At 51.3% G+C, this 13,034-nt stretch overlaps 1 protein-coding gene across 1 annotated transcript; it reads left to right on the top strand.

The window, feature by feature from the left end:
- Nucleotides 1-374: 374 nt before the first annotated feature.
- Nucleotides 375-9,032, top strand: Mmp9 (matrix metallopeptidase 9). Its single transcript, XM_034496153.2, has 13 exons — nt 375-564; nt 988-1,220; nt 1,436-1,584; nt 1,863-1,991; nt 2,102-2,275; nt 2,459-2,632; nt 2,979-3,155; nt 3,278-3,433; nt 4,953-5,262; nt 5,378-5,517; nt 5,793-5,943; nt 6,048-6,151; nt 7,963-9,032. The coding sequence occupies exons 1-13, from the start codon at nt 424-426 to the stop codon at nt 8,100-8,102; spliced, it is 2,178 nt and encodes a 725-aa protein (XP_034352044.1). The 5' UTR covers nt 375-423; the 3' UTR covers nt 8,103-9,032.
- Nucleotides 9,033-13,034: the final 4,002 nt, after the last annotated feature.

Below are 13,034 nucleotides of genomic sequence, written 5' to 3' on the forward strand. Positions count from 1 at the left end.
AGGGCTCAGGTCTTTCAGTTCTACCAGGCTGATCTCTCAGGGCCTTCAGACCTAGGGCTAGGTGAATTCTCCATCCTGCACACCCTCCTTCCCGTTCCCACAAATTCTGTAGTTTGCTAAAACTCAACCGCTTCCCTGAGTGCAGTGGTTTCCTGTGGGTCTGGGGTCCTGCCTGACTTGGCAATGGGGGACTGTGGGTAGGGGATAAGGGAGGGGGTAGTGTAAGCACTTTCTTTGGGCTGCCCAACACACATACACACACACACACACACACACACACACACACACACACACACACACACACACACACACACCCTGAGTCAGCATAAGCCTGGAGGGGAGGGGCGGGGACACTGATTCAGTTTTAGTGCCTCTTTAAAATCTCTGCAAAGGCTGCTTTACCCAGAAGCTGCGATCCTCACCATGAGTCCCTGGCAGCCCCTGCTCCTGGCGCTCCTGGCTCTAGGCTGCACCTCTGCTGCCCCTCACCAGCACAAGCCGACTTTTGTGGTCTTCCCCAAAGACCTGAAAAGCTCCAACCTCACGGACACCCAGCTGGCAGAGGTAGTCAGATGGCTCTGTGGAAAGCTGGGAGGGAAGATGTCCACTGCCCCAAGGAAGGGGGCCTCAAATATGCTTTCTGGATTTGGGGGTGATGGCCATGGCTGCCAGGGTTAGGCAGTAGGTGGTCTGGAGGCTCTGGGCAGATTCAGGTCTGCTGGAGGGATAGAATGGTGGGGGTAGGGGGGCTTCAAAGGATCGTGACATGGCACAGGTTGGCAGTGAACAGTTAAACCCTAGGAGGGCTGTGGGGTAGGCATGGTTTATATCACTTGAGGTTGTGATGTTATCCTCAGGATAGGGGAATTCTAGCTGTGCAGGAATTGTGTGGTGTCCTAGGCTTAGAGTCCCTAAGCCTGTGGTCCAGAGGTCCAGAGGGAAGCTGCCAGAACTCTGCGATGTCTCTGACCCTTCCTCCATTCACAGGAATACCTGTACCGCTATGGGTACACCCGGGCAGCCCAGATGATGGGAGAGAAGCAGTCCCTGCGGCCTGCTTTGCTGATGCTTCAGAAACAGCTGTCCCTGCCCCAGACTGGTGAGCTGGACAGGAAGACACTAAAGGCCATTCGTAGACCACGCTGTGGTGTCCCAGACGTGGGCAAATTCCAAACCTTCGAAGGCGACCTCAAGTGGCACCATCATAACATCACATACTGGTGAGATGCTGGGCTAGAAGCAGGTGTCTGGGTGGGACTGGAGGCCAGTTTGCACCTCCGCTTGGCTGGACAGAAGGTATCCTTAGCAATTCAAGTCCCAAGAGGCTAGAGCCCTGGGTTTTTTGAAGACCGGGTGTAGCTGCTGCCCTGCCTCCTCCCATTTGTGATCCTTGTATGCCTCCTTCCTCATCGACGCCCCGGCTTTTCACCTCCAGGATCCAAAGCTACTCTGAAGACTTGCCGCGAGACGTGATCGACGACTCCTTCGCTCGCGCCTTCGCGGTGTGGAGCGAGGTGACACCGCTCACCTTCACCCGCGTGTACGGGCCCGAAGCAGATATTGTCATTCAGTTTGGTGTCGCGGGTGAGAACTCCCGGGCTGGGAGGGCCATGGGAGGGACGATCGCGGACGGAATAGAAGGGACAGCAGATCCATTCGCTCCTGTACCTGCCCCACAATCCCCAGTCGCCGCTCCCACAGATGACACCCTCCCCACCTCCAGCGCGGTTGCAGCCGCAGTCACCTCTTTTCAAGGCCTGGGGCGCCGCTCACGGGGAGACGCAGTCGCCTTCTGTCTCTTGCACTTAAAGAGAGCAAAGTGTTGTTGACTGATTCCCTTCCTCTCCGACGGCCTCTTGCAGAGCACGGAGATGGGTATCCCTTTGACGGCAAGGACGGTCTTCTGGCACACGCCTTTCCCCCTGGCCCCGGCATTCAGGGAGATGCCCACTTCGACGACGAAGAGTTGTGGTCGCTGGGCAAAGGCGTCGGTGAGATCCTGAGCCTTCCAGTATCCGCCCCCACCCACACCCCTGCCCCAACTCCCTTCTCTTACACAGGCGTGTGGCCAGCCTCCCTGACTCTAGCCTCCTTTCTACAGTGGTCCCCACTTACTTTGGAAACTCAAATGGTGCCCCATGTCACTTTCCTTTCACCTTCGAGGGACGCTCCTATTTGGCCTGCACCACAGATGGCCGCAACGACGGCACACCTTGGTGTAGCACGACAGCCGACTATGACACGGACGGCAAATTTGGTTTCTGCCCCAGTGAGAGTGAGTCTGTGCGGTGGTGGAGAGCGGGGAGCCACCTTAAAGGGGCCAGAATCTTCGTTTCCAATCCCTCTTTGCCATTAGTGGTGTGGCCAGGTTACTCTCTCTCTCTCTGGGTCCAGTCTCCTCTGTGAAATGAGAAGCGTGCTGGGCCAGGCTTGGAAGTAATAACGTGGGTCTCCTCAGGACTCTACACGGAGCACGGCAACGGAGATGGCAAACCCTGTGTGTTCCCATTCATCTTTGAGGGCCGCTCCTACTCTGCCTGCACCACTAAAGGTCGCTCGGATGGTTACCGCTGGTGCGCCACCACCGCCAACTATGACCAGGATAAGCTGTATGGCTTCTGCCCTACCCGAGGTACCTGTGCCCCGCCTACCAGGGTCAGCCCGGCTCTGCCCTCCAGCATTGACCTCCAAAAGTGGCCTTTCCACCCATTCATTTCCTTTCTCTATTTACCATCCGACGTCTGTCTCCTTTTTTCCTTAACTCCCAATTGGGCAGTTTTTTCTGTTTACTCTTAGGCTTCGGTCTCCTATCTTAGGTTCTGCTCATTAGTGTTTCCTGGCTTCCGCAGTGCTCCACAGCGCCCCCTAGGCTTCAAAAACAGGCCATTGAGATTGTCTAGCCCAGCTTAGTTTGGCTCACCCCTGGCACCATATTAGATCCACCCACCTGACTCACTTATGATTCTTGGTCTCTCCAGTCGACGTGACCGTAGTTGGGGGCAACTCAGCAGGAAATCTTTGCGTCTTCCCCTTCGTTTTCCTGGGCAAGCAGTACTCTACCTGTACCAGTGAGGGCCGCACTGATGGGCGCCTCTGGTGCGCGACCACATCGAACTTCGACACTGACAAGAAGTGGGGTTTCTGTCCAGACCAAGGTGGGCGGGGCTCTGAGGCTCCTGGGGTGGGGTCTGAGTCACCTCCTGGCAGTGGAGGTGGCAGAGCCAGGGTTGGGGCCTTGGGCCGATATTTAACATTTCAGGCTCCCTCTACCTTCCAGGGTACAGCCTGTTCCTGGTGGCGGCGCACGAATTCGGCCATGCGCTGGGCTTAGATCATTCTAGAGAGCAGGAAGCGCTCATGTATCCCCTGTATCACTACCACGAGAGCTCTCCTCTGCATGAAGACGACATAAAAGGCATCCAGTATCTGTATGGTGAGGCTGGGGAACAGAAATGGGGGAGCAGAGGAGAGGACGTGGTTCAGCTGTAGGAAGAGGGGAGGGGAGAAACGGAACCTCAATATCCATCTGAGTCAGGGCCTAAGTGCCCAGTAACTGCTTGGAGATGACATTCCAGGCCTGGGCTCAAAAGCCAGCCCAGGGCTGGGTGTGCAGCCTGGCGTTTCGAGTACATACTGAGCGCTGCAGAGCAGACACGAGGCCCTGGGTTTGATCCTCAGCAGGAAGGGTCAGCTAAGGGCTGGAGAGATGGCTCAGAGGCTAAGAGCACCCACTGCTCTTCTAGAGGTCCTGAGTTCAATTCCCAGCAACCACATAGTGGCTCACAACCATCTGTAATGGGATCTGATGACCTCTTCTGTTGTATCTGAGGACAGGGATGGTGGTACTCATATACATTAAATAAATAAATAGATCTTTGGGGAAAAAAAAGAAGGGTCAGCTAAGCCACTTTATATAGGTGAACTTAGGTAAGTCAGGTCCCTTCTACATAAAGTGGCGTGCAATAATAGCGTGGCTCTCATAAGGCTTTGACGGAGCTGACCGAAGTAGAATGATGCCTGACTTTATTAAGTGACATTTGATTGTTTTGTTTTGTTTTTTTTTGATCATGATTAACCTTTTAAAAATGGGAATACTTGCTGGGTGGCATTGCAAGCCTGTGATCCCAGCACTCGGGAGATCCAGACAAAAGGGTTACCATGAATTTGAGGCTGGCCTGAGATACACACTAAGCTCCAGGCCAATCTGGGCTACTTAAAGCTCTGACCCAAAGGAACTTTCACAGATTAATTGATTTGTGTTTGTATGGGTGTTTTGCCTGAATGTACGTGTACCATTTGTGTGCAGTGGCAGAAGAGAGTGTTAGATCACTTAAAACTGGAGAAGCAAACTGTTAGCTGCCATGTGGGCTTTCGGAAATGAACCCAGGTTGGGCAGTGGTGGCGCATGCCTTTAATTCCAGCACTTGGGAGGCAGAGGCAGGCAGATTTCTGAGTTCGAGGTCAGCCTGGTCTACAGAGTGAGTTCCAGGACAGCCAGGGCTACACAGAGAAACCCTGTCTCGAACAAACAAACAAACAAACAAACAAACAGGAAATGAACCCAGGTCCTCTGGAAGTGCAGCCAGTGGTCTTACCACTGAGACATGTCTTCAGCTCCCAAAGGATCTTTTAAAGGCATAGCAAGCCAGACATAGTTCCATGTGGGAAGCAGAGGCAGCTCGCAGTGCTGTTTGACACGGTGACCATCCAAAAGACTCTCTCCCTGCCTGACTTGGGGAATGGAGGGAGATTCTGCCTGTTTTGTTCTGAGAACCCAGTCTGTATCTTCACAGAGCTCAGTTCTGGACACTTAGGTTTGGTGTATGAGAAGAGGCTTGCTTGTAGCCTCTAGCTTCAAGGCAAGACTGAAGGCATCATTGCTGGGCTTGGTAGTAGGCTGGGGCTACAGAGAAATGCTGACTAGTGTGTCTTACCTAGTGTCTTGTTTTTAGGTCGTGGCCCCAAGCCTAACCCAAAGCCTCCAGCCACCACCACAGCTGAACCACAGCCGACAGCTCCTCCCACTATGTGTCCCACGGCACCTCCCACAGTGGGCCCCACGGTTGGCCCTACAGGCGCCCCCTCACCTGGCCCTACAGCCGTCCCCTCACCTGGCCCTACAGGCGCCCCCTCACCTGGCCCTACTGCTGGCTCTTCTGAGGCCTCTACAGAGCCTTTGAGTCCAGCAGACAATCCTTGCAATGTGGATATTTTTGATGCTATTGCTGAGATCCAGAGCGCTCTGTATTTCTTCAAGGATGGGTAAGCAGGAGGGGTGTGTGGGTGAGAGAGGGGGTTTGGATAGGAGCCTGCTTGCGTCTTCCACCAACTTTCTCGGGCCAAGATTCAGGGCCCTGATAATTTCCTTTCTTCTCAGTCGGTACTGGAAGTTCCCGAACCACAGAGGAAGCCGATTGCAGGGCCCTTTTGTTATTGCCCGCACGTGGCCAGCTCTGCCTGCAAAGCTGGACTCAGCCTTTGAGGATCCGCAGTCCAAGAAGCTTTTCTTCTTCTCTGGTTAGTTTGTGTCTCTAGCTCATCTATTCCTCAGTACCATGAGCTTAGGACAGACACCTTGTGTAACCCGTGAAACTGCGACTGCAAAAGAGCGCCCCCTCCAGGCTGATGCGATTTGACATTTGCGGGGGGGGGGGGCTTGGGGGTGGGGTTGAATTTCAATGCTCCTGGAGTGGCTCTGATACTAGGCCTCTCTGGCTTCTCCCTCCTGACCCTCAAAGAGACCGTGCCTCATCTTTGTGTCCACTGAACGATGTGACCGTTCTCTTCCGCAGGGCGCCAAATGTGGGTGTACACAGGCCAGTCGGTGCTGGGCCCGAGGAGTCTGGATAAGTTGGGTCTAGGCTCAGAGGTAACCCAGGTCACCGGGCTTCTCCCACGCCATGCCGGGAAGGCTCTGCTGTTCAGCAAGGAGCGTGTCTGGAAGTAAGAGCGACCGCGGCCACCAGTAGGGGGAGCCCTAGCCCAACTCACCCGCAGCCCTGGGGTGGGGAGCGGGAGGGGTTCATCGCTTGTCCACCTTCCTGCAGATTCGACTTGAAATCTCAGAAAGTGGATCCCCAGAGCGTCACTCGCTTGGATAAGGAGTTCTCTGGTGTGCCCTGGAACTCACACGACATCTTCCAGTACCAAGGTGAGGGTTGCTGATGCTGGCTGGGGTGGGTCCCTTCCTGAGAAGTTTCCCACACTGGACTCCCTCCCTTAGCGACTGTCTAGTTTCTTAGCAGGAGAGGGCCAGCCCTTGGAGATTGAAGGAAATATTCCAGATAAGAGCCCTGTAGAGAGCACCCCAAGTTCACACCGCCAGATCTAAGTCCCAGATTGCTTGCATATCTTTCTCTTTCGGGAACCCGAGTAGAGAACACAGCACTCTAGACGTCTTGATTATTAAACAGTAGTCAAGGGCCTGTAATGTGCAGGACTGCCACTAGGGATACATGGAGAGGCAAGAAGTGCTAGCTGTCTTTGGATGAGTCACTATCTCTCTTGGGGCCTCAGTTTCCCCATCTGTAAAATATATTGTTTGGAGTTCTATTAGGCTGATTCTAAGGCTCAAACCTCCCCAATTTATTAATTTTCAACCATCTCCTTTATACCCTTTCCCCAACCATACCGGTTATCCAATAATCTTTAATAATATTCTTCAAGAGTGGGGAGGCATTACGACTAGTGGACAATGGTTCTGACGGTGGTCAAACAACACTAAGGTAGAAGAAACTCACATGGCCCTGTCTGTACGTCCAAGTTCTCATCTCCTCCCCATACTCTTGACATTCTCTCTGCTCCGCCTAGGCTGGCTGCTCTTTGAACAGATCAAGGTCCTCTGTAGCTTAGGGCCCTCGGGCCAGTTGTTCCCCTCTTTGGAAGGCTTCCCACCTAAACTGGCAGGCTCTCTCTCATCCTTCAGGTTTCAGTGCTAAGGTTACCATTTCAGAGAGTCTCTCCCTGGCCCTCATTATTTATTTACTTCTTTTTATTTCTCCCTACATCTTGAGATCGTGTCTGTATTTTTCTACTGTAGTTCCTCAGGCCTCTCTTAGTCCTTGGTACATAGATGCTGCTCAGTAAAACTTTGTTGAATGAATGGATGAGTTTGTCCAATGAATGAAGTTGGATAAGTTGATCTGAGCTTTAAAATGGTAACCATTCGTTAGTCTTCTGATTAATTCACGACCTGTAGCCAGGCAGTGGTGGCGCACGCCTTTAATCCCAGCACTTGGGAGGCAGAGGCAGGCGGATTTCTGAGTTCGAGGACAGCCTGGTCTACAGAGTGAATTCCAGGACAGCCAGGGCTACACAGAGAAACCCTGTCTCGAAAAACCTAAATAAATAAATAAATATCACGACCTGTATGTGGAACACCCAGTGTGTGCCAGGTTTGCCAGTTCTTTGGGTATCAAGGTCTGTGCCCTCCAGCATCTCATAGGCAGGTAGAAGAGATGGAGGTAGAAGAGATGGAAGTGTCATATAAAAACCACAGAAAGATATAGAAAAGCCAGGAGGAGTGTGTCTTAGTTAGGGCTCAACTGAAGAGACATTATGACTATGGCAAGTTAAGAGTTAATGTTTAAAGAAGATTTAAATGGGGCTGGCTTACAGTTCAGAGGCTCAGCCCATTAATTTCAGGGTGGGAAACATGGTGACACACAGGCAAACACGGTGCTGGAGAAGTAGTTGAGAGTTCTGCATCAGCAGCAGGCAGCAGGAAGAGAGAGACACACTGTGCTTGCCTTGAGCATCTGAAATCTCAAAGCCCACCCCTAATGACACAGGTCCTCTAATAAGGCCATACCCCTTCCCATCTCCTTAAGTGCTACTCCCTGTGAGCCTGTAGGGTCCATTTTCTTTCAAACCACCACAGGGTGCTTGTAAACATCTTGTTCCTTTTGTCTATGATAAGGGAATGTAGGATTCAGCTTTCTTGTGTCTTCTTGTCTCCCTTAGACAAAGCCTATTTCTGCCATGACAAATACTTCTGGCGTGTGAGTTTCCAAAATGAGGGGAACCAGGGGAACCAGGCGAACCAGCTGAACGAGGTGGACCACGTGGGCTACGTGAGCTACGACCTCCTGCAGTGCCCTTGAATCAGGGCTCCTCTTTTGCTTCTGCAGTGCAGCGCAAGTCTCTAGAGACCACCCCGAGGGAAAGGAGCTAGTGGTGATCAAACAAACTGGTGATCTCTTCTAGAGACTGGAAAGGAGTGGAGGCGGGCAGGGCCCTCTCTGCACGCCATCCTTTCTTGTTGGATTGTTTCTAATCAATAGGGATCCCCCAACCTTTACCAGCTACTTTAATCACCAGGCTTATCTGTAGCTGTATATGCATCCAAGCATCTGCTGGTCAGAAGACAACCTTGTAGGGTCGGGTCTGAGCTTTTATTTTTATGTGGCATCTGGGGATTGAACTCAGCTGGCTTTTGTGACAAGTACTTCACCCGCTGAACCACCTCACTGGCTCCAGTCCTTTTATTTATTATGTATGTGGTCATGTTCCCATGCATGTATTAACCTATAGAATGCTTACGATGTGTCAGGCGCCGCTCCAGCCGCTGCATAAATATTAAGGTATTCAGTTACCCCTACCGGAAGGTATTGTGTAACGATTTCTCTCTTACATCGGAGGACACCACCGAGCTATCCACTCATTAAACATTTATTGAGAACATCCCTAGGGAGCCAGACTCTCTACTGGGCATTAGGGACAGGGGGATTTATTGGATGTTGGTTCTTCCCTCAAGGAATGCTCAGGGATTCTCAGTGCACTGAAACCAGACCCCAGACTGCACTCTGGAGAATCCAGCTCTTTCACAGGGGAAACCCTGTGGTTGCTGGCAGCAGCAGCTTGCTTAGGGAGCACAGTAGGGGGTTCTGTGCATTATGGTTTAGGTCAGACCATGTCCTCCAGCAGAGATGACCCCTCAGCTGGAACTGATCCAGGAAGGATGGCTAAATGTCTTCTTGGGACAGTCTTTTTTTTTTTTTTTTTAAATAAATGAATAAATGAATATTTATTTATTTGTGTGAGTGTGTGTTTGTATGCACATGTGTGCTGATGCCTTAGGAGGCCAGAAGAGGGGGTTGGATCCTTTGGAATTAGAGTTGTAGGCAGTAATGTGCTGTCCCATGCCATTACTGAGAGCCAAATTCTGATCCTCTGGAACACCAGCAACTACAACTACGTCTCCTGCCAACCATCTCAGCAAACACACAGGATGGCGGTCATAGCATTCAAATCGTGAGAACCTAGCAATGGGGATGTGTGCCCACTAAGAGGAGGTGAGCAGGAGGGTGTGCTCTCAGGTAAAGGCAGGCTGGTGTGATGTAATCCTGGTGTGATGTAATCGTGTTCTGCCTGATGAGTCCAAGCGGGAGTCTGAAGAGTAGTCCAGAGAGCCGCCCCCTCCCCGAGCTTATTTGGGGTGCTCCTCTCTTTGCTGGACTATTTCTAGCTCAGGAATGAGCCACTCCCAATGCACACAAGCATTCCTTGACACGACTTGTTTAAAATCTCTCTCCACCCTGACTCTCTGGAGTTACTATTCTACTTCTGTACTCCCAGGCCCACACCCAGTAGAATTTACCCACAGGTGGATCCCACACACCTCTCTGCTTCCTTGTTCCAGGCTCTAAACAACTGCTTATCACAGGCTCCTGCCTCACGACGCCACCAGTGGTTCACCTGCGACTCCCAGTCAGCACAGTGGACACTGTCTGTCCTCCATCCATGCATGGATAGGATAGTCCACCTTGCTTTCTCTATAGAAATACTTTCCACACCTCCCCTCATGGCTCTTCTCTTCCCCTCTGCAGCTTCTCGTGGAAGCGCACCCTAAGGTTCAATTCTCAAGAGTCCTCTGTGGACACTTGTTCCCTGTGATCCCACCAAACCTACTCTGCATAGCATCTCCATGCAAAAGCCTTCAAACGGACATTGCACAGCTGAACCTCTCCACTGAACCCTAGACTCAGGCCCGTCTGCCTGCTCTTCATGACCTAACAGGCTTTCCGTCTAAACAGACCCAACTCTCCTCCAGCTTTCACCAGGCTGTAGGACCGACCATGGACGCACACATTCCTACACAGAGGATGACAACTCTTAGTAGTTCTTTCATTCCACTGGGACTACTCAGCAAGCACTTTTATCCGCTAAGCCATCTCGTTGCCTGCCCCCAATATTTAAATCCTGCTGGAAGGTGTGTTGTACCTTTTGTGTCTCTTGAATCCCTTTGTTCAGTGATGTCTTTGTGAACTTCGTGCATATTTTGTAAACAGTGGATGGTTTATTCTCAGTGCTATGCTCAATTCCTTTGTGTGAGTGCCTGACAATGATCTATTTTTGCTACTGGTAGACATTTGGGTATATTCTGGTCTGGGATCATTATGAATAATGCAGCTGTGACTATTTTTTGGAAAAGTCTTGGTGAGGGAGATGTTGGAAAGATGGTCAGGGGGTAAAGCCCTTGCTGGCCTTCCAGAGGATTCCCAGTGCCCAAATCTGGTGGCTCACAACTGCCTGTAACTTCAGTTCCAGGGGATTCAACACCCTTTTCTGGACTCAATGGCTACATGCATGCGCGCGCACACACACACACACACACACACACACACACACACACACACACACACACCAATAAAACAAAAAGGTTTTGAGAGTCATTTCTTCTTCTGCCCACAAACCAGAGTAAAACTGGGCTGAAGGGTGGCACGTACTTGCCTAGACTTAAGAGATGCGACAACGCGTTCCAGGGTGGCTTCGGCTGTTCCTATTCTTCACAGTGCAGTTGTCTTATTCCACTGCTTAGCTCAGCTGCAGGTCCTGCTGCCTGTGCTTCCACGTATCTGATGTCTCGACTTCTCTAGACTGGGCATGATTAATTACCTCTTTGTTAGACTCTCATAGGCACTCCTGACTCCTGCCTGCCTCTGTGTGTGTGTGTGTGTGTGTGTGTGTGTGTGTGTGTGTACATAAACATGTGTAAGTGCAGGAAGAGGTCAGAGGTCATGACACCTTGGGCATCATTTCCAGGGACTCTCCATCTTGATTTGAAAACATAGTACAATTCTTTCATTGGTTATGTGTAGGTAAAGGGGAACCCATGTACTAACCAGCACCTGGACGGCAGTCAGTGGGCCACTGGCAGGAGCTGGCTCTTCACTTTATGTGGCTCAGGGATCAAACTCACGAGGTCAGACTTGTTGGCAAGTGCCTTCACCTGATGATGAGCCGGCCATCTTGCCACCCTCAGCCCCATCTTATTTTTGAGCCTCTCTCTCTCTCTCCCTCCCTCTCTTTCTCTCTTTCCCTCCCTCCCTCCCTCTCTCCCTCTCTCTTCCCCCCCCCTTTCTTCCTCTCTCTCTCCAAGACCTGGGGCCTGGTTGGGCTGGCTGCCACTGAACCCCAGGGATAACTCTAGCTTCTGCATCACTAACCACGTGACTACAGGCCCCGTGTACTTTTCTGAGTAATCTTCCCATTACTTTAGCTCGGCTGTCAGAGCCGCTGAGCATGTTTAACTATGAATTAGACCACACTATCCCTCTGCACCAAAACTTCCCGTGGCTTCCCTTTTGAATTAGAAACGCATGGGGGCAGGGCGGGGGGGGGGGGGGCTGGAGAGAGGGCTTAGTAGTTAAAAGCACTGACTACTCTTCCAGAGGTTCTGAGTTCAATTCTTAGCAACCGTAAGGTGACTCATAACCATCTGTAATGGGATCCGATGCCCTGTTTTGGTGTGTCTGAAGGCAGCTACAGTGTACCCATCTACACACAAATAAATAAATAAATGAATGAATCTTAAAAAAACTAAAAGAACTCAGGTTCTTCCTTTAAAAAATTATCTTGGGTTTTTACTGCTGTGACAGGAATTCTGGGACTAGAAACAGTCTGAGGAAAAAAAAGATTTTGTTTGTTTAATATCAGCTTACAAGTTCCAATCACAACCATCACTGAGGGAAGCCAGAGCAAAAGCTGGAGGCGGGAACTGAAACGGAGGCCATGAAGGAATACTGCTTACTGGCTAGCTCCTCATGGCTTGCTCAGCCTGCTTTCATATAGCGCCCAGGACCACTGGCACAGGGGTGGCACCACTCACAGTGGGCGGAGCCTTCCGTCATCAATCAAGAAAATGTCCCACAGGCTTGTCTACAGACCAATCTGGTGAAGGCATTTATTTTCTCAGTTGAGTTTTTCCGATTCTAAAATGACTCTAGCTTTCGCCGAGTTGATATAAAACTAGCAAGCATCTCCTTCAAGAGGCTGTTTGTTCTCTCTTCTCTGTCATTCATTCACTCCGATGCAGACACAGTGGCCATCCTTGCTGGTTCTTGAAAAGTACAGGTTCCTTCTTACCTCAGGCCTTTGTACTTGTTACTCAAGAACGCCTAGGCTTAAACCCAGGGTTCTGCGCATGCTAGGCAATCAGCTTTCCACCGAGTTACATCTCTAGACCTATATGTACTCGCTGCTGCTGCCACCGCTGGACAGTTCTTCCCAGAGATCTTTGCGGTGTTAGTTCTCATGACAAGTGAGGTCTTAGCTCAGGTCTTAAGCTTTCTGGGGGCCCTTCTGTCAGGTCACCCTTTAGTTCTCCTCATCAGTGGCCCCAATTTTCCTTCTTAAGCTATGGTACAGTCTCATATCTACCTATTTGCTCACACACTTTCTCCGATGTTCTCCTTAGAACATGAGCCTCACTCAGGAAGGCAAGTAGCCAGTTGATGGTCACTACTGTACGGGCAGAGGTCTCTGTTGGCCTAACACAGGATCACCATCAACTTGTGTTGAGTAAACGAACCCAGGTCTTTCTTCTGGAGAACCTAGCAGAGGTGGGGAAGCCCTCCGTGAGAAATGACTCCTATATGGGTGGGCTCCTCGGGTGTTTACGGTGAAACTGAGGGGGGGGGTCACAAGGAGAACTGGCCAGATTGGGGAGGTTGGGCACAGCGGGCACTAGGACCCGGCGCGGCGCGCGGCGGGCGGAGAAGCTCTTGGCGCTCCAGCAGCCCGGCTGCGGCCAC

Source organism: Arvicanthis niloticus, chromosome 2 (assembly GCF_011762505.2).
Source record: "Arvicanthis niloticus isolate mArvNil1 chromosome 2, mArvNil1.pat.X, whole genome shotgun sequence".
In the NCBI taxonomy this organism is placed as follows: domain Eukaryota; kingdom Metazoa; phylum Chordata; class Mammalia; order Rodentia; family Muridae; genus Arvicanthis; species Arvicanthis niloticus.

Excerpts from the sequence above, each read along its gene's own strand:
- Mmp9 (XM_034496153.2), top strand. The coding sequence starts at position 424 with ATGAGTCCCTGGCAGCCCCTGCTCCTGGCGCTCCTGGCTCTAGGCTGC. Across the intron at positions 1,221-1,435 it reads CATCATAACATCACATACTG|GATCCAAAGCTACTCTGAAG; the intron begins GTGAGATGCTGG and ends TTTCACCTCCAG. Across the intron at positions 2,276-2,458 it reads TGGTTTCTGCCCCAGTGAGA|GACTCTACACGGAGCACGGC; the intron begins GTGAGTCTGTGC and ends GGGTCTCCTCAG.